The sequence below is a fragment of the Vulpes vulpes genome, chromosome 3 (assembly GCF_048418805.1).
Source record: "Vulpes vulpes isolate BD-2025 chromosome 3, VulVul3, whole genome shotgun sequence".
Lineage (NCBI taxonomy): Eukaryota > Metazoa > Chordata > Mammalia > Carnivora > Canidae > Vulpes > Vulpes vulpes.
In genome coordinates, this window is record NC_132782.1 from 15896126 (window position 1) to 15917566 (window position 21441).

A 21441-nucleotide genomic window follows, 5' to 3' on the forward strand; every position below is an offset into this window, starting at 1 on the left:
GTTCAGGACATACTTCCACAGAATATGATACCTTGGCATATTGAATATTTCAAGCTGAAGGAATTTGAGAAATGACATGAGCAGGAAGGACTTTCTGTCCATTCTCTGAAGCAGGTCCTATACCCTCATGTGAGAGGTGCCCTCCCTTTACCAAAAGGAAAGAAATATCCTCATCTCTGAAGACAATGGATACAGAGAAGGATCGCATGACCAGTCTTGTTAAGTTCCCCCCCATTTACCACATTTTGTTCCTGCCTTTGTCCTATCACCTCTTTCTGTGACTCTCCACTCTTCATCAAATCCACCGTTAAAACACCCAGGTTTAGCCATTTCTTCAGGTCTTCATTTCCTTCTGGAAGCTCCTGTGTCATGTAAAACTTCTATTAATTGACTGTGTATGCTTTTTCCTGCTAATCTGTCTTTGGCAGTCTAATTTTTAGACCCAGACAGAGACTAGATCTAGGAAAACTTTTTTCCTTTCTTATAAGACCCAGTTAAGTCTTCCTTTCTAAACTCAATGCTCCCAGTATTTTCAGCAGTTCTTCATATGACATGGCTTAAGTTCCCTCACTGTCTTGGTTGCTAAATGCCACCTGCCAAAATACACTACAAAATATACCCATAAACCCCCCACTCCCTTATCTTGACTTACTATTTTTCGTAGCACTTATCCCTACCCAAAATGATGCTCTTTATGTACCTAATATTTGTTTCTCTGACTAGAATATATGTTTCATGAGGGCAGGGGAATTGTCCACCTTACTCATGATATTCCAAGTACTTTCATCAGTGCCTTTTAGGCTTGCTCGGTAGCAATGGATCTACAAACATATGATGACTTTCGCCCCATATGTTTGTGCTTCTTTCGGCCAGATGTCTATAGCCTAGGTTTTGTACCTCTTTCTTCCTCTCGTTAAATATAATTTTCAGAAGGTAACATCATGATTCACATAGAGATATAAAGATGAATGTGTGTAAAGAATTTATTTTATTCATATGAGATGAGGGAATCAAGTAGATAGTATCATAGGTTCAAAGGAAAAGTCAAAATAGCACAAGCTTTATATGAATTAAAAGAATGTTGAGGTAAATTGCAAATGGAGATAAAACTGGGCTTTCCACAGTGGGAAGCCGAAATCATCACTGGACTGGATGGAGTTTATGTATCTATCAATTACATAATTTACAAAGAGATGCAAACTAGCTCAAAGAAGATGAGCAGGGCTAGAACCTGATAACACAAAAGGATGTGCTAAAGATGGTGTACATAGTTTTCCACTGAACTACCAATGCCTTACTGATAAACTAGTCAAAATAGAATATTGTTGACACACGTGTCAAGGATCATATGACAGCTGGTATTCAGATGTAGGAAATCAACACTTCTCCCAAGCCAAAAAGCCAATATTCCAGATCACTATAGACACAAGTTCCAATGAGCTGAAAAGTGCTAGAGTACCAAAGGTCCCTCTTAGAGAGTCAAAGATACTATCAGGTGTATACAGTATGAACTAAGAGTAGATACAGATTAGGCGAATGTAAAAAAGCCTGAACTTGGGAGTTAGAAGACATGGGCAAGCCTCTGGCCTCCACTTACTGCTCTGTTACCTTCAGCCAATTCTTCCTCTCTGGCTTTCTCTTTTCTACAAAACAAGAATTTTTATTGATGACTCTAAGTTCTTTTCAGGATCTAAATGTTTATTAGAGGAGAAAGCCAGTCCCTTCTACAGTTGGCCCTGTGGGAATGCCCAGGCATGAAGAGTTTTGACAGAGGGCAGGGCACATCTGTTTGTGAACATGAGGAAGAACAGCTGGACAGGGGGTCCTAGATCCCCGGTGTGCAGTGCAGAAGCCCCAGCATCTGTGTGAAACTTGGAAAATTCAGCGACAAAGGGAGAAGAAATGTTACAGAGGAAGTTACTAAAGAACAACCTGCACCGTTATAGGAAGTATATCACCAACATTGGCTCTGTCTCTACTCAAAAGGGAACTAGTACTGTATTAGGGTTCTCCAGAGAAACAGAAATGAGAGAGAGAGAGAGAGAGAGAGAGAGAGAGAGAGAGAGAGAGAGAGAGAGAATACTGAAAGAAAGGGACTTATTTTAAGGAAATTGACTCATGTAGTTGTGGAGGCTTGCAAGTCTGGAATCTACAGGGTAGATTGGTAGGCTAGAAATTCCAGCAGGAATCGATGTTACTGTCTTGTGTCCAAAAGGACTCCAGAGGTGGTATCCTCTCCTCCCCCGGGGAACACAGCCTTTCTTCATAAGGCTTTCAACTGATTGCATGAGGCCCACCCACATTATGGAGGTAGTCTGCTTTTTTTATTTTTTTAAGCTTTTATTTATCCATGAGAGACTGAGAGAGAGAGAGAGACAGAGAGACAGAGACACAGGCAGAGGGAGAAGCAGGCTCCATGCAGGGAGCCTGATGTGGGACTCCATCACAGGTCTCCAGGGTCACACCCTGGACCCAAAGGCGATGCTAAGCCGCTGAGCCACCTGGGCTGCCCAAGAGGTAGTCTACTTTACTCAAATATTAACAGTATTAATTTTTCTAACTTACAAACAAAGCATCTTTCTCCATTTGACTAGGTTGTCTTTAATTTTTCTTGGCCAGTATTTTGTAGTTTTCATTGTACAGGTCTTGCACATTTAGTCTCGGACTTATCCCTATTATTTCACATTTGTAGTGATATTATTTTAAATTTCAATTTCCAGTTGTTTGTGTATAGAAATACAATATATTATTTTTATCTTACAACTTTATTAAACTCACTTATTAGTTCCGATATGGGTTTTTTTGATATTTGGATTTTCCACACAGACAATTGTGTCATCTTCAAATTAAGACAATTCTATTCATTTTTAGTAGAGATACGTTTTCTTTCTTTCTCTGGTCCTATTGCACTGGCTAGAGTCTCTGATACAGTGTGGAAGTTGTAAGAGTGGACATCCTTGCCTTTTTCCTGATCTTTGGGGAATAAGCATTTAGTCATTCACCATTAAATATGTTAGGTTTTTCATAGGTTTGTCATTATCAGGTTGAGGAGGTTCAATTATTGTATAAGTCTGTTGAGAAGGTTCTTTTTTTTTTTAATAGAATCAGATGTTTGATTTTGTCAAATGTTTTTCCTCATTAAGATCATGCTTTTTTCTTTTAGCTTGTTAATACAATATTCATTATTATCCCTTTAATATTTGTTGACTCTATAGAATATCACACATTATGTAATATTATATAATTTGTATCTTCTTTCCTTTCCCTCCCAACCTATATAGCTAGAAGTTTACCAGTTTTAACCTTTTGAAAGAACTGCTTTTAATTCAATGTTTGCGTATTTTGTTTCATTGATTTTTCACTCTGATATTTTTCGTGTCTTTTCTTTTGCTTACTTTGAGCTTAATTTGGTCTTTTTCTAACATGATGGGGGTTGAGCTCATGTACCTGAGAATGTTCTTTTCTTTCTTTTTTTTTTTCTTTTTTTTAGATTTTATTTATTTATTAGAGACACAGAATGTCGGGGATCCCTGGGTGGCACAGCGGTTTGGCGCCTGCCTTTGGCCCAGGGCGCGATCCTGGAGACCCGGGATCGAATCCCACGTCAGGCTCCCGGTACATGGAGCCTGCTTCTCCCTCTGCCTAGGTCTCTGCCTCTCTCTCTCTCTCTGTGACTATCATAAATAAATAAAAATTAAAAAAAAATCTAAAAAGAGACACAGAATGAGAGAGAGAGGGGGAGAGGCAGAGACCTAGGCAGAGGGAGAGGCAGGCTCCATGCAGGGAGCCCGACGTGGACTTGATCCCTGGTCTCCAGGATCACGCCCTGGCTGAAGGTGGTGTTAAACCACTAAGCCACTGGGGCTGTCCTCTTTTTATCTATATAGATGTTTGATAGTATAATTTTCTAAATACTACTTTAGCAGTTTCCCATTAATTTTGATCAATTGTTTTCATTTTCATTTGATCAAGAGTATTTTTAAATTTCTCTTTTGATTTCTTCTTTTACCTATGGGATATTTAGAAGTCTTCTCATGAATATTTGGGGATTTTTCAGATATCTTCCCATTGTTGATTTTTAATTTAATTCTGCTTTGATCAGAGAACCTACTTTGTGTGATTTGAGCACTTAATTTATTAAGTCATGTTTTATGGCCCAGGTATGTCCTATTGTGGTAAATGTTTCTATACTCAATTGGAAAGAATGTATAGTCTGTTTCTTTTTGGCTGGAATGTTCTAGAATTTTCCAGTCTGTCAAGTTTGTTGTTTAAGCCCTCTGATTCCTTGATGATTTTTTTGTCTGCTTGTTCTAACAATTATTGGGGAGGGTATTGAACTCTGTGAGGATAATTGTGGATTTCTCTGTTTCTCCTTGCAAATCAGTTTTAGCTTCATGTTATTAGTTGCAAAAATGCTTGGGATTCCTGGTTCTTTTAATAGATTGACCTTTTTATCACCATAAAATAAATATCTTTATCCCTGGTAATATTTTTTGCTCTGAAATCTGTTTTAGTGTTAATATAGTCAGTTACTATAGTTTTAATTTGATAAGTGTTATTAGCATGGTATATCTTTTACTTTGCACTTACTTGTGTCTTTATATTTGTACATTTTTTTGTAAGAGGCATATAGTTATGCTTTGCTTTTTTATTCAGTCTGAAAATTTCTACCTTTGAATTGGGATGTTTTGGCCATTTACATTTAACATTATTTGTTTGGCTCGGTTCAATAATTTTGCTATTCATTTCCCAAATACATTTGTTTGATGGGTTCTTTGTTTCCTCCTTCTTCTTCTGATTTTTCTGTATTTTATTTCATTTTATTTTAAGTAGGCTCCACACCCAATGTGGGAGTTGAACTCATGACCCCAAGATTAAAAGTTACATACTCCAACAACTGACCCAGCCAGACACCTCCTCCTTCTAATTCTTTTAGATTTTTGAGCATTTTATATGCTTTCACTTTATCCTCTATGTTGACGTATTAGCTGTAGTTTTTTTTATTAGTTTGGGGTTGTTTTATGATTTACAATATACATCTTTAACTTATGCAACCTATCTTCAAGCAGAATTATATCACTTCACAAATAGTATTAGAATCTTACCATAGTTTACTTTGTTTTCTGAATCTTTAAAAAAAGAAACATTTATTTATAATGGAGATCATCTGATGGTGACTTCTTTCAGCTTTTTCATGTCTGAAAAAGTTCTTTATTTTGCCCTTATTTTTGAAAAATATTTTCACTGAATATAGAATTCTCTTTCTTTTAGTTCTTTAAAGATTTTGCTCCATTATCTTCTCACTTACATTGTTTCTGTTGAAGACTCTAATGTCATATTTATCTTTGTTCCCCTGTATGTAACTTGTCTTTTATTCTCTGGTTGCTTTTAAGATTTTCTCTTTATGACTGTTCTTGAGCAATTTAATTATGATATACTTTGGTGTAGTTTCCTCCAAGATTTAGTGTGTGTGTGTGTGTGTGTGTGTGTATGCTTGGACTTACATCTGTTAGTTTGTAGTTTTCATCAAATTTGGAAAATCTTTAGCCATAATTTCTTCAAATATTTTTTCTGTATCCTTTTTTTCCTCCTCTTCAGGGACTTTTAATTTCATGTATTAAGGCCACTTGAAGTTTTCCCATAGTTCACTAATGCTCTTTTTATTTTTTTAAATTATTTTTTCTTCTGTGTTTCATTTTGTATAGTTTCTATTGTCATATTTTCCATTGTCATGTTTTCAAGTTTACTAATCTTTTTTCTTCAATGTCTCAATTGCTGCTGTTATGCATATATATATGTGTGTATATGTGTATACACATATATATATTTGATTTTTTAGTCTCAGACATTGTAGTTTTCATTTCTAAAAATTCTGGTTGGGACTTTTTTGTATCTCTGTGTCTCCATTTAACTTTTTGAACATATGGAATACAGTTAAAATAAATGTTTTAATGTTCTTCTCTGTTAATTTTATTATCTGTGTTACTTCTGGATCCATTTCAGCTAGTTGACTTTCTCCTTACTATAGGTCCTATTTTCCTGTGTGCCTGATAATCTTTGACTAGATGCCAGACATTGTCAGTTTTATCATTGGGTACTGGATATTTTCATGTCTCTATAAATATCTTTGTGCTTTGTTCTAAGATAATGTTAAATTATAGGCATATTTTGTTTTATTGCACTTTGCTTTATTGTGCTTCACAGATACTGTATTTCTTACAAATTGAAGGTTTATGGCAACCCTACATTAAGTTTAAGTCTAGGGCACCATTCTAACAGCATTTACTTGCTTTATGTCACTGTGTCACATTTTGGTAATTCTCACAATATTTCAAACTTTTTCATTATTATTATATTTGATATGGTAATCAGTGATCACAATTTGTTGAATGCTCAGATGATAGTAACATCTTTTAGCAATGAAGTATTTTAAATTAAAGTATGTACTTTTTAAAAAACATAATGCTATTATATACTAGTAGACTACTTAGTAGAATAGTGATCTATAACTTTCAAATGAACCAGGAAACCAAAAAGTTCATTTGACTTACTTTATTGAAATAGTCAATTTATTGCAGCAATCTAGAACTGAAACCCATAGTATCTCTGAAGTATGCCTATACTTGGAAATAGTTTCATCCTTTTGGATCTTGTGTTTAAGATCTGTTAGGTAAAAGCAGAGCCATGTGTAGGGCTAATATTTCCTCACTACTGAAGCAAGACACTTCTGAGTACTCTCTTCAGTGTAGTATGAATTATGAGGTTAATGAGTCTGGCTGGTAGAAACAGGCACTATTCATAGCCCTCTATGACCATCAGGCACTAGTCTCTCTAATTTTCTTAGATAGTTATTTTGCCAGCCTTGGGTAGTTTCCCCTCTTGCATGTGCTAATCAATACTCTGCTGAATACCTGAGAGGCCTTCCACAGATGTCCAGGGTTCTTTGTTAGCTCTCTCCTAGTACTCTGTCCTATATATTCTAGCTGCCTTGGTGTCTCCCAACACATGGGGGTCGGCTTTGAAATACAATTGGCCAGATGTAATCCCTCAGTTCTGCCCACATTGTGTGTGGAAGAGTTCAAGCCTGGCTCTTTACAAGAAAGAAAATAACCTCACTGGCAGCTGATCAGGAACATGCAAAAATTCCAAAATTTCCTTTCTTTTGCAATTAAGGTTTCTTTCAGTAGGCCCAGAGCCCATCTTAAAGGAAGTCTAGGACCCTTTCCATCTCACTCCTTCTTTATAGTCTCCTCAGTCTTTTCTGCCTTTCTGTCCTCTCTGGAGGGTCCTGCTCCCTCTGAGGGAAGCCTAGAAGTTCTTAGGGATTTTATAGGCTTTTGTTCCTGGCTCTACCTTAGAAGTACATTTGGCCATTATGGTTTCTAAGACATACGTCTCTCACAGTTTTCTGAGTGCAACACAAACAAGACGAGAAAGCCTTTATCTTGCTTATATGGACCAGGTCTCCTAGGACAACTTTGCTGTATTTAAGTCTCTGTTTCTTTACTCTGTCTTACCAAAGACTTTGTCAGCCTGCACTAAGGAAGAACACAAGAAAGGAGAAATGAGGAAAATAAAAAGCACTGTTTTGCCTCAAAGGTACTATTCTTTTTTTTTCTTTAAAGATTTTATTTATTTATTTATTTGAGAGAGAGCAGAGCTAGAGAGAGAGAGCGTGCATGAGTGGGGAGGTGGGGGTAGAGGAGCAAAGGGAGAGGGAGAAGCAGGATAACCACTGAGCAGGGAGTCCGATGCAGGACTTTATCCTAGGACCCTGGGATCATGACCTGAGCCAAAAGCAAAAAACTGACAGAGCCACCCAGGTGCCCCTCAAAGGTACTATTTTTCATATTAAATAGTTTAAATAGGCTTTGGAGGTCAGTCTAAGAAATTCACCACTATTGATTTGTGGGGATATATCTACATTCCAAGCAGTAGCTTTTGTTGAGGGCTTTCTGCAGAGAGCATGATTTTAATACGAAAAAACCATTGTACCTAAATAGATAACAAAATTTAAAAAGACCAATTCTTCCCAAATTTGTAATGTTTTTATGTAAAAAATTTTTATCTTTATGTAGGCAAATTTATCAATCTTTTCTGGTGAAAAAATGTATTCCCTTTACTCTTTTTTTGTTTCTCCCCTTTACATCAAAAACTAAACTTTATTAACTGGATTCGTATCAGTTTTTTTTTTTAAATCAATAACATGGAGGTCCAAAGACTTAAATAATAATCTTAGCCTTTGTCATATATTTGTTGTCATCTTGGACAAATCATTTCATCTCACCAAGAACAGTTTTCTATACCAGTACAGCAAAGATTTAATGTTCTATAGAGATTCTTTGTGGTAGTTTAAAAATATATCCACAAATTACTTAATATTCTTCCCTTCAAGAGGTGGAACTTAATTTTTCTCTCATGGAATGTGGTATGGACTAAATGACTTACTTGTAATGAATAGAAGGTGAAGGAAGTGATGGTATGTCACTTCTAGGCCTTGGTCATAAAAGGCATTGTGGGTTTCTGCTTGATCTCTCTCTCTCTGGGATCCCTGCTTCTGAGGGAAGCCATCTTCTATGTTATGAAGTTACTGAAGCAGTTCTCTGTAGAGACTCATGTGGCAGGGAACAGAGACCTCTTGCCAACAGCCAATAAAAGACTGAGACTTTGGGGATCCCCGGGTGGCTCAGCGGTTTAGCGCCTGCCTTTGGCCCAGGGCGCGATCCTGGAGTCCCAGGATCAAGTCCCGCGTCAGGCTCTTGGCATGGAGCCTGCTTCTCCCTCCTCCTGTGTCTCTGCCTCTCTCTCTCTCTCTCTCTCTCTCTCTCTTTCTGTCTCTATGTCTATCATAAATAAATAAATAAATCTTTAAAAAAAAAAAAGAAAGACTGAGACTTTCTACCATTAGCCAAGTGAGTGCGCCATCTTGAAAATAAATCATACAGCCTTAGTCAAGTCTTTAGATGACTGCAGCCCTGGTAGACATCTTGACTATAATCTCATGAGAGATTCTGAGCCAGAATTACCCAGATAAACTGCTTCTAAGTTCTTAATCCTTACAAACTGAGATGACAGTTGTCTGTTTTAAGACATTACATTTTATAGAAATCTGTTGTGTAGCAACAGAAAACTAATGTATTCTTATAGACATTATAACCTTATAGATACTCCCTGTTTATGATCCTATAATTTAAATGCAGGAGGATGTATCTCTAGTTGCCTGTTGCTTTTACTAATAGTTTACAAACTGCTTAGCCTATTATAATTTAAAAACTCTTCCTTGAAGAGTCTGCATTCCATATACCATTTTAGGCAGAAAACTAAACATATTTGAGTAGTAATATTTTCCAACTGGATATTTATTTTAATAGCTTATATATTTTAATAAGATGAGACCTGGGGAAAATGATCACTTTCCGTAGAGTTCTAAAGCAGGAAAGGGCTCTTCGGTCTTTGGAGGGCCATCAGGAGCTATGTAGACCCCTTGCAATATGTTAAGAACATTTCCCTAAGAGAGGTAGGTGCCTGGGTGGCTTGGTTGGTTAAACGTCTGCCTTTGGCTCAGATTAGAGTCTGCATTAGACTCCCTGCTCAGCAAGGAGTCTGCTTCTCTCTCTGCCTCACCCTTTGCTCATGCTCCTACTCTCTCTCTCTCTCTCTCTCTCTCATAAATAAATAAAATCTTTTGAAAAAGAACATTTTCCTAAGAAAGAATATGGATTCTTTTTACCAGGTTTTCAGAAATTCTTCCCTGCCCCTGCCCCCCTAGAAGAGTTTAGAACTACTTATCTAGTTTCCATTCCCATCTCTGGGAATTCAGGTGCAGAGAGGTAAGTGATTTAGGATTACCCAACAAAGAGCCTCTCACTCTTAACTCAGTGTTCAGGCTCCAATCTGAGGCATCAGTTCTACCTACAAGAGGCATCTCAGGCCCTGGTCTTTGCAATGCTTTTAAGTGCCTAGACCCTCAGGACCTTTAACAAGATATGCTATTGCATATCTCCTCATTTAATTCATCAAACTGCTTCAGAAGTGGGTGTGAAATAGATCTTCCCCAAAAAACCCCTCTTGCTGATAGACCTTTTGTCTTGTTTCCTGTCAGTTTTGCCCTTATATTGAAGCACACAGGAGCTCAACCAAAGTACTTTTTTTTTTTTTTAACCATGGTACCTTCCAGAATTCAAAACTACTCTATGAGGGAAATCCATTATACTTATCTGACCTGATTACTACAGACATATCACTTATATGTTTCTTCAGTACTTTTTAAAACCTTTACTTCTAAAAAAAACAACAACAACAAAAAATAAAACCTTTACTTCTTTGCAGGATTGTTACCTGTCACTTTCTAAACTAAACCAAATGTGAATATTATAATAAATTAAGAGATTTGGGTTGAAGGACCAGGTATCAAAGTTGAGTTTTAATATTTATGTTAGTTCTTAATTCATTCTGCCTATCTTTTATTAAGATTTTATTTATTCATGAGAGACACAGAGAGAGAGAGGCAGAGACATAGGCAGAGGGAGAAGTCAGGCTCCTCATAGGGAGCCTGATGTGGGACTTGATCCCTGGACCCTGTATCATGCCCCGAGCACAAGGCAGATGCTCAACTGCTGAGCCACCCAGGTGACCCTCATTCTGCCTATTTAGAAATTAAAGATTGCTGGGAACCATCTATAGATGCCTAGAAAACAAGTAGAAATCCTTGTTTGAAGAGCTGGAATATATCTTTCATTCATTTTATATCTTGCACAGGACTGGTCATTCATTACATTCTCTTTAAATACTTCATCATCACTAGTATCAAGTCCGAACTGATTAAAGCTAAGGGAGCTCATGTTATAAATGACTAGTCCTAATGGAAAGAATGTAGAAATCCTGGTTTTACCTCTGACTTTTATACCTAAGCTACCTGTACTTCAGCTTTCCCAAAACATTCACCTGTATAGATTTGCCATCCATTCCCACCATCCCCATAAACTCCAGAACACAATCTTTTTACTTCAGCTAGAGCCAGATCAGAGAAACCACACTGAAAGTACAGTCCTGAAAAAAGTGAGATTGAAGAATCTGTGAGAATGCTATGAACTGCCCAGATAGGCCTACGCCTGACTACCAGGTGTCCCTCCTCCCGCCTAGCTCCAGTAGGTATCTTCTGTGAACAGGTTCCTGGGTTTGGCCAAATGACCTAGCATGGTCCTGGCCACCATTCAGGGTTCTATGAGAGCACTACTCCTTCTCCTCAATGGTGGAAACAGAGACTCAAAGCCTTGGAAACATTCCCCAAGATCTCTGAATGCAAATGTTTCTAGAAAATTCAGCATTATATCCTAACTTGTAAAACAGTCTTTTAGCACAAAGATAAATGACCAAAGTGCTAATCAACTATGTTTATTTTTTCCATAAACAGAAAGATATGGGAATATTTGGCAAGTAAAAGGGTCATATTTTGTATTTAGGTGATTTAAAAAAAAACAGCTCTATACTTAAAAGTACAATAATTCCAAAATAATAGATCAGCCTTGTCTGAGGAATGGCAGGAAAAGCCTTTGACAAGGAAATGAAGTTTACTTTTAAACTTCAAGGGGTTGAGTTTAATTATAGATGGCAGCAAAGAGCAGAGAAAAGATCCTTGAAAGTTTTTTCAAGAAAAACTAAGGTAAAGTATCTGTTCTATAAAGACTGTATGTACCACTGTGTGTGTGTGTGTGTATGTGTGTGTGTGTGTGTTTTAATAGGGAGAATAAAGAAAAGGAGAGGGAAAAAACTCTTTGTGGTGTTTTTTGAATTTATCCAGAAGTATGGAAGTTCATTAAAATGAGTAATTTGGGAAGACAAATGTGTTTTTGGTGATGACATCAAAAAATATACCTACTTCAGGGACACCTGGGTAGCTCAGTTGGTTAAATGTCCGACTCTTGGTTTCAGCTCTAGTCATGATCTCAGGAGCCCTCATCTGGCTCCACGCTCAGTGCAGAGTCTGTTTGTCCCTCTCCCTCTGTTCCCTGCCCCCTGCAATAAATAAATAAAAATTAAAAAAAATACCCATTCTGTACCTCGAGATGGACATGTAGCTCAGCAGACTGATTCAGTAGTATTAGGCTATGATCACTTTTGCTATCTACAGATTGCTTCAGAGGGGACTTTTCAAAGCACAGTCAAAATTTATACCATGGGATTACAAATTATTTTGTAATAATGCTAAAATAAAATGATGACTTTCACTAGAATTCTAAATTTAAACTGTCTAAATTTCAGTTTTATTAAAGGATTAGGTTCTTTGATTTTACATGCAAAAGACACCAAGTATTCATGAACATGAATTATAAAGCAGTATTAAAAGGGAAATACTCATAGCAGAAAATATAAGAGCCAAGTTAAGAAGCATAAATTATATACCTTTCACTACCTAGTGTGCTAATATTAGTGCTCAAGAAATATTTACTATTAAAAAACAAGGCATCACAGTGGGTCCAGAGCATATCTACTATACTGAATCAAATGATAACTAAAAATGTTTCATTTTGCTCTTTATTTTGTAGGTATTATTACTTGGCATTCAAAGCACATGAAACACCTTTTGCTAGCAAAGAGAGCTGTGTTGCTATCTTGGAAAAATGCAGATTAGATCACTGGGTGCTGGGAAAAACAAAGGTAGTTCTTTCTTTCTTGTTCAGGTTGTCACCCATGATGCTCTTCTGTGTTATGTTTGTCTCTTGTCAGTGATATGAATGGCTTTGTAAGTTGTGTAGCTTAGCAGACGACACCCCAACCTAACAATGATCTTTGAGGGTGTTGGGTCAGGAGTCCTAGAACCTCTGGACAAGAAGGGGAGTGTTTGCCTCCTGTTCTGCATGTAGAGTGAGAGAACCATTTAGCATTTCTAGAATGAGAACTTTGAGCTCATTTTAAAGGTCCCTTTTTAAAAAAATAACAAAAATTAAAAATGTCCTTTTTAAAATGTTGCTTATTCCAGCATCTCATGAAGATTCACAAATCTTATTAATGAAAATAATGAGTATCTTTTACAGTTTTGTCCATTTTTCATTAGACTCATGTTGTGTTTTTTACTGTGTACCCTGACTAGCTAGTAGCCTCATTGTGTATAGCTTTTCATTTAGGGAACATCTCATTCTGCATCCCAGGTTTTTATTATCCATTCTGAATTGCTGTACAAAGCCAGTCTTAGCCTTGAGTGTTGTGGCCACACCATTGTTCCTCAGCAGGAATTAGATCACGGTGGGTCATTTGGTTGTGCTCCTTCCAAACTTCCACTGCTGGCTATGGATCAATTCTGTTGGTTAGTGCTTCCATTAGAGGCTGTGGAGATAGACAGTAGAAATCCAACTGAGAAAATAGACCTCCTGGCAGATAAAAAGCAGGCTTTGAGAACATTTGGGATCTCCTAAATTCCATTAACCTCACCATCTGTTTATATCAATAATCAAGGATTGGCTCAACCTTAGAAAAGAGGTATTGTGTTTGCTCCCAGGAAGTCAGTAATGTTAGCATAAAAGAAGTCACTGTAAACTTTAGGTAGATAGTGGTTTTAATATTTTTATTAAGAATACTCTGGAGTAGACTGAATCTGTTTGGGAGCCCATATGTAATGCTAAAACTAATATGTCATTTCAGGTTTTTCTCAAATATTACCATGTTGAGCAGTTAAATTTGCTGCTGCAAGAAGTCATAGGCAGAGTGGTTGTGCTGCAGGCATATGCCAAGGGGTGGCTTGCAGCCAGGAGATACAAAAGAATCAGAGAGAAGAGAGAGAAGGGGGCTATTGCCGTCCAGTCAGGTAAGTGCTCCTGAATCTTGGCATTTCCTCAAGTACTGGGGCTTTTCTCAGTGGCTTCTTCTCTTCTTCCTACCCTTCCTCTCTTCTTCCTACCTTTCTTCCTTGCTCCAGCAAATATTTATTGAGTGCCGGTTTCAGGCCCTGTGCTAGATGCTGGGAATAAAGCCATGAGTAAGACTACCATGGTCCCTCTGATGTTCACATAAGCAAACAAGCTGTCACAACACAGTGTGATGAGTGGCAAGGTGGAGGTAGTGTGAAGCGAGTAGAGGTAAAACCCAAATCACACAGACCTGCATCCCTTTTCCCAGATGACTGATGTAATCTGGGACTACAGGACTGGTGTGTACCCCAGGCCTGTTACCAAGTTCTCAGCATCAGAATGACTAATGCTATTTCCCAAAGGCTTTTCTAGCACAGAGAGAGCTTATAAACCAAGGGAACAAATCACCAAGCTCTCTCATATGCCCAGCCCATTCAGTGTCTCTGCATGTGTGTGTGTCATTTATATTACAAACAGCACCTGAGTTCTATGCCATTGTTGAGTGGTTATGAAAGCATCAGATCTTGAACATAGTGGACTATTTCCTTTGTGTTCTCATAACCCATATTGTCTGGACTTCATGACCATATTCAGCAACAGGGAGAGCTGTGATGCTAATGGGAGGGAGAAAAGGTGATATGATCATGCTCCTAGTGGGCAGCTTAATGCCCCAGTCCTCTATCTATAGGACTCAGAACACCCCCAGAGATTTCTCTTTCTCTTCTCATCCATTTTCCTTGCCTTTTGCCTTAGTGTTGCATATTTTCTTCTCCCAAAGCACAGTTTTTGGCACATGGTTCACTCTCACCAAATGCAGGTGTTGTGATACTAATTATTTCCTTTGACTCCCTTCTTTATTTTTTCACTCCTTCAAATTCCAGGTTCATATCTTCCTCCCAAATAAAAAAAATTTTTGAACAGGTCAGGCTATGCCAGTTCTATCCTACCAAACCACCCTGCTCCCAAGTCTTGAACCACAGCTTCCTCCAGGGATTGGGATGACAGGGAACTGTCTCACCTGGGATAGAGGTCCCCAGTGATTCATCTGTAGAATCCAGAGTGTTCTAGAAACTCACTGCCAGAACAAAAATAATTCCTTCTCAGAAGCATCTTGGAGGCCCAGCTAAGTACAGAGAGGCCTCTTGTTCCCCACCATCGCTCACGTATCTCTGCTTATTTTGTTCAGTGAGAAAGCAGGAGGGAAGACGAGAGGGGTAATAGATTGGAGGGAAAACAGCTTATATCAATTCACTGGCACGTTCCTAAATTAATGTCATTCCTAGCACATGGTTTTATATTTTTAGCCTGGAGAGGATATGATGCTCGGAAGAAATTTAAGAAAATAAGCAACAGAAGGAGTGAGTCCGCGGTTCCTATTCAAGCAGGTAATTAAAACATCATTTTCATAGCATCCACTTGAAAATATTCTGTGATTGAGTTCATATGATTTTAGAAAGCTGAGAGGTTAAGAATTCAGGAGGACTGGAATAAGAGTTAAGAGTTCCAGTTGGGGTTGTAGTGCTTGTGCTGACACACCCCCTGTATGATGATCATAAGGCTGACAATGAGCATTTGCTGCTTGCCATATTTGTGTAAGGATGCTCTCAGTAAGTGCTCTTATATTCTTGAGTTTATAGAGAGGGAAACTGTCACAGAGAAGTGCAATAGGTTGTCCACAGTCACACAGCTGGTCAGTAGCAGAGTCAGCATGTGAATACAGGCAGTTTGGATAAAGTCAACTTCATTACTCCCAACTGAACAAATTTCTTTCCTTCTTGGAGTCACAAATCTGTCATTTGTGAAACGAGAGCACATGCTCAACTCTAGTTAAGTGGGAAGGTGTCTAGTAACCTTGGAATTCTCTGATCAGATGCAAAACCCGTCTTTCAGCATCACAGAGATAAGAATAGCTCAGGGACTTTCCCAGCAAATGGAATTTCCCACACCCTGGGCTGTAGGTGGCTAAGGTGCTCCTCTGTGCCTCATGGGGTTACCCTGTGTTGTGGCTCAGCTTGGGCCTGGCCGCCTGAGTGCTGAGAGCTCTGGTTCTTGCCTCATCGGACCTGTCCTTAGCTTCTGGGTGGCTCTGCTCTTCTGCAAATGGCAGTATCCACGGTGGCTGCCCAGCTGGGTTCCCTTCATCATTTGAAGCCGTATGTGCCTAACTGAGGGCCTGGAAGAAGTAGGCCCCAGAGCATGCGTGGAGCTCTGAGAATGTAAAAAGGTGGAGACGAATGAGAGAGCAGGAGCTAGTCTCTTGGACTCCACAAGCCCAAAGAAGGATAGGGTTTCAGATATTGCTGCCTTGCGGCAAACTCTTAAATATAACAGCTGCAACCTTTTTGAGGCGGTCCCTGCCCAGAACCTGGCTCCAGGAAAGCTTCTCAGAACTCTCTTCACCAGCCGCTTAGAGACCTGACATCTTCATTCAGAACCAAAATATTTGGAAGAAAGGGATGTCATTTAGATGCAAATGTGCAAGTTTTAACACCACCCCCTAGGAATTTTAAGCTCTACAACTTCAAAGAGTTCATTGGAAGAGGGGTCCAATTCTAGTTGCAGCTTAAGGAAGATAACTCAAAGTGCATTTGTTCCCTACTTGCCCACCTCTACGCACCACAGCACACAGCATACAGCACATGCATGCAAAGCCCCCGCCCCTCCCAGTCTGATTTCTAATCTTGCAGTTTGGCTCAAAGCCCAACATATGTTTTAAAATACAAACTTTGGGTTATATATTGTTGATCCACTTGAGTCCAGTGTGTAGGATCATAAATCATATTTTCCCTCTCTGAAAATGATCTTTAGAGGGTTCCCTGTTTGCACTCTGTTATTGCCAAATGAGGGCTGCATGAAAACAGAGACAGGTTTGCTTCATCATCCTATCAGGCCAGTCATGATTGCATCTTTTAGGTAGAGCACCTATGTGGTAGGTACCATGGAAGGATAATTTTTGTTTTGTGGAACTGGAGGAGAGAACACATATCTTCAAGGTGCTTCTTTTTTTTTTTAAGCTTTGCAAGCACCATCTCCCCTCCACCTCTTTTTTTAAGGTTGGCAGCTAATGTTCCTACTTATCAAGTGGCATTGGGAACTTCCATTAATCGAGTCTACAGGGGGTTGGGCAGACATGAGGACATTGAGGGTGGTACTAATGCCACCTCTCCCTCTTGGAAGTAGTGTGGCAGCCAGAGCAAAAGCAGAGTCTCTCTGCCCTTCAGCTAACACCATGGACAGGAATTGAGGTGCTGGCTTTGTGTTAACAGAAAAGATGCCTGGATAAGGTAACACCATTTACAATTTTATGGACAGTTTACTTTGACTTGAGAATGTTTTCCTTATTTTTATATTGGAAGGCATGGTTGTGTTTATCTAAAAAGCAAAGCATCTCATTCCAACTTCTCTGTTTTGGGGTGTGCTTTTCCCAAAGCATAATCTTCTCATTACAAGCTCTTCTTCACACCACTAGGATGTTTCCAAGAACAAGCCCCAGACCCGGCAGTTCCCTTACTTGTGAAACCTGCAGGAAGTGGCTTAGGGACGTTCATTAGCATAGAACAACCATTTATGATTATTTTCAAGATTTACTCTCTAATTTTTTTTTTTCAACAAATCATTTCACTTGAAATTTAGATTCTGTGGAATGCATTTCTTTGTATTTCGAGTTCTGGCCCATAGCCTTTTTTTTTTTTTTTTGTGGTGTTGCTAAGATATGTTATATATTTTTAAAAGAGCAGCCCTTGAAATTTAGGAAGCATTTGGCCTACATGTTGCTACAGAGCAGTGCATATTGAAATTTGTTTTCCTTTCATCTCCTTCCCAATAAAAGCAGCCGCACAGCTTATCCCTTTAGCTTCCTCAGAACTTCCTTTCAGAATTCCCGATCTATTACGGCACGTTCACATACCAGAAACAAGATGCCTTTTCATGCTGTCAACCTTTTTCATCTGAAATGTAAATTAATTCTTGCTGGTATGCCTTGACAGAGATCAAAGTCGGGGTATTAACCTTCCTGGTCTTTTCCAGGAACCCATCCCCAGGACTGGGCTGCGGCTGCTAAGAGGCCAGTGTCCCTATTATAGGGCCCTCCTCCAGGCAGCCCTCAGTCCAGGAGCCACTATTTCAAAGATGCAGAGTCCTTTTGTAACTGACCTCATCATTACTTTAAACTGAGTGAGAAATGATCTGCCTGGCTAATTCCTGAAAGAGAGAGGGAAGGAGATACACACACACAGTCCTGTTCATTTTAATTGTGGGCCCTTCACTCAGATTCCTGGAGCTTGTTTAAGTGGTTTTGACAGCGAGTGATCTCGGTTTGATAGAGGGAGGGACAGGGCTCCAGATTGGAAACCTCTCCCCTTGCTCAGTGGGTCATTTCTTGCCTGTCAGTCTTTGAGGTAGGCCACATTTGCATTTTCAAAATAAACAGATGCCTTTCAAATACATGAGCTGGTGGTCTAGAGATCTCTGTGGGCCCAAACAGTTCACCAGCCAGTGATCAAATGCTGGAACAGAAAACAAACGGAAAAAAAATACCCTAGGTACATATGCATCCATTTCCTACGTGTATAACATTGCACCGTCAATAAAATGCCTCTATGAGATGTGAGGAATCTGAGAGAGAGAGAGAGCTGGGGATCCCCAAACAAAAGTGTAGTTTACCAGTTTCCTTTCCTTTCCTTTCCTTTCCTTTTTTTTTTCTTTTCTTTTCTCTTTTCTTTTCTTTTCTTTTCTTTCTTTCTTTCTTTCTTTCTTTCTTTCTTTCTTTTTTTTTTTTGCCAGGGGAACAACTTTGAATGTCATCTTGGTGAGAAGTGACATGTTTTGTGTGTTTTTATTATTTGTTAATGTTAATAATAAGCTCCTGCCAAAGGAAAACCTATTCTTTTAAACACCAAACACATACTTTTTTAATCAGATAGTTAAGATTCACATATTTTCAGATAGATGGGGTATTCTAAAAGTGACAGCTATATGTGTCATTCCCTTACTAATCTATTATTTTTTTAAAGAACTCTTTCTGTTAGAAAGTGGATATAACTAGATTTATTAAAATAAAAATGCCTACATTCTTCAATAAATACTATCAACACACATAACCTGCAGGGATTTTTAAGAGGTCTATAATATGTCATTCTTTCTAGTTTTTGGAAGCACTGGTTTTAAGATTGCTCCTCTAAATTCAAGATCTGTTTTTTAAAAGAGAACAAAGGTAGTGAGCTTCCCCATCTCAGGGAGAAAATGCCTCAGGTTGGTGATAGTGGAGCCCTAGGGGCTGGGAACAGAATGTCAAAGAGTGTCTCTTCTTCCAGCCTCCCTTTCCAGTTCTCCCCCAACCCCCAGGAGCAGAAAGAGCCCATTGGTTTACAGCACATTTTCATCTAATTGCTTCAGTGCAGTGGAAAATGTTTCGCCCTTTCTCCATGTCCTCCATCAGCTTTCCACTTACTCCCCCTCCCCAGCCCTTACAATAACAGAAATAATGACCATTTCACCTTCAGATGCCTTTTAGGGAGAGTGCTTTTTGGAGCCTTAGCCATGACTCTGCCAAAGTGCAGGCTTCCTTGAGCCCGTGAACAGGTATTTTAAACCAGATTCAGCTGGAACCTCTGGGCATATCATGTGACATGGCCAATGAGAGTTGCTTTAAATGCTGTTTCCAGAGGGGAAAGCAAGCATCATGTCCAGATAGGTTCCAGCACTCTCAGATACGATTTCAGATAGCAACCTATCAGAGGCTATTGTACTTCTTGTAGAAACTTGACCCTACTTCTAACAAAACCAAATTTCTAGTGTTTAAAACTGCCTGAACTTTTAAGCCTGTGTCAGGTAAGGCCTCCTTTTGGTCTTCTCTAACTTTAAAAGGTTGGTTCCTTTAGCACTGTTGATGAGTTGGCAGTGACTGGGTAGTTATAGTAATTTCCTGGAATGAGATCTCCAGAAATATCCCTAGGTGTGCGGAACAACTATATTTTAAATTTAGAAATTTCTTTCTTCATTTACTATTTATTAAGTATCTGTCCTGAGCTACCATGGTAAACAGTGGATTTAATTTGGAGCTTCATATTTCCCATCTCCAATACAGAGGGTGATAAAACATGCTGTTCCTCAGAAGAATGCTGTTTGTATAAGTCGAGTACTCTATATTATGTCAACACATATTGGGAGGGAGTTCTGTAAAACTCCAGTGCAATACAAAGAGTAGAAATCATTATAAAATATAGCTGAGGATATACATTGAAATAACCCATGTTTCTTGAAGGTAAATATGATTACAGGAGATATTTTTCATTCAGACAAAGCTGTGCATAAGCAGATTGTTGATCACAAGCCAAATAGTAGAGGAAGGTCAAGTGAATGTACCACTGAAGGATGAGGTCCACCTTGAACTAACAAAAGGAGATCAAGCACCCCTTCGATCACTCCACCCCTCAAATCACTCCCCTCCTTTCTTCTCTCTTTGCTATTCTACCTCTATTCCATTTCTATCTCTTAGAAAGATTTCTGGTCATTTCACATAAACACTTCCTCAAAATGTGAGAGAAGACAGATTCCAAGCTCTTCTGGACAGTTGGGCAGGAGCCAGCTGTCTCTTCTTTCCTGTTGTTGTAGGTTATACCTACACAAGAATAAAGCAGTGTCTAGGGGGAAGTGTTAACTGATATATTCAGGCTTGAGATGAACTATGAGGTGCACGTTGGCTTCACTGCCTTCTAAACCTTTCTTTAATAGAAAACAGCGTACCTTCAGGTTTATGCAGAGAGTCTGGCCCAGTCCACCTGCACACTGCCTAGGTTTCTCTAACTCTCTGTAAGTAAAAAGTTGGGACTGATTTCTGACAGCTATAGGCTTAACATTTTGGAGGGGAAAAGTATTTGTGGGGATAGATGTTGTGCTTTATTTTAGGAAATTATGTCCTGTTTGTGAGCAGGACACATAAACATAGAAGACATACAGGACAGGACATACAGAGAGCCCCTGAAGCTTGGTTTAGAGGAAGTGGTGCATAGCAGAGAGAAGGCCCTGGCCTGTGGCTTCAAGGTTTCTGTCAAGACATGGGCCCTGCCAAACCTCACTTGGGCATAAACAGTAGAATTCTTGCCATGAAATAACTTGGAATGCGTAGGAATGTCCTTTGCTATGAAATCAAATTATTGTCCATGTTAGAATTAAATGCCTAGAGTACTATTTACCTAATGCACAGAGAGGAAGCTGTGAAGAGCCAACATGGGCTTGAGGTCTGTTTGGGACTGATACCATGTTGTCATGGCACAGAACTGCTTCAGATGAAACTTTGGTGTAGCAGTCTGCACCACCAGGACTCAAGATTAAAATTTCAGAGGAAGTCCATGAGTACTTCAGTTTTGAATCAGCTCCTCCATTTTGGACTTTATATAGAGCTCCAGAATCTGGCTGCAAAGAGGTGCTGCTTGAAGTGGCATCTTTACCACCCCAACCTGTCAACTATACTCAACATGATCAATAATGCACTTAAGGTGCCTTTATTCTATTTTCTTTAAATTTTTTTCAAGTTTCTTTTTTTTTTAAGACTTTATTTATTCATGAGAGACAGAGAGAGGCAGAGACAGGCAGAGGG

General features: G+C 38.9%; 1 protein-coding gene across 3 annotated transcripts in view; it reads left to right on the forward strand.

The window, feature by feature from the left end:
* MYO3B (myosin IIIB) overlaps nucleotides 1-21441 on the forward strand; it is a 431205-nt gene that overhangs the window by 278700 nt on the left and 131064 nt on the right. For all 3 annotated transcript variants that reach the window (XM_072751897.1, XM_072751898.1, XM_072751899.1), the window contains 3 exons: nucleotides 12546-12657; nucleotides 13639-13801; nucleotides 15149-15229. In XM_072751897.1, coding sequence (XP_072607998.1) covers nucleotides 12546-12657; nucleotides 13639-13801; nucleotides 15149-15229 — 356 coding nt within the window. The remainder of the gene's footprint in view (nucleotides 1-12545; nucleotides 12658-13638; nucleotides 13802-15148; nucleotides 15230-21441) is intronic.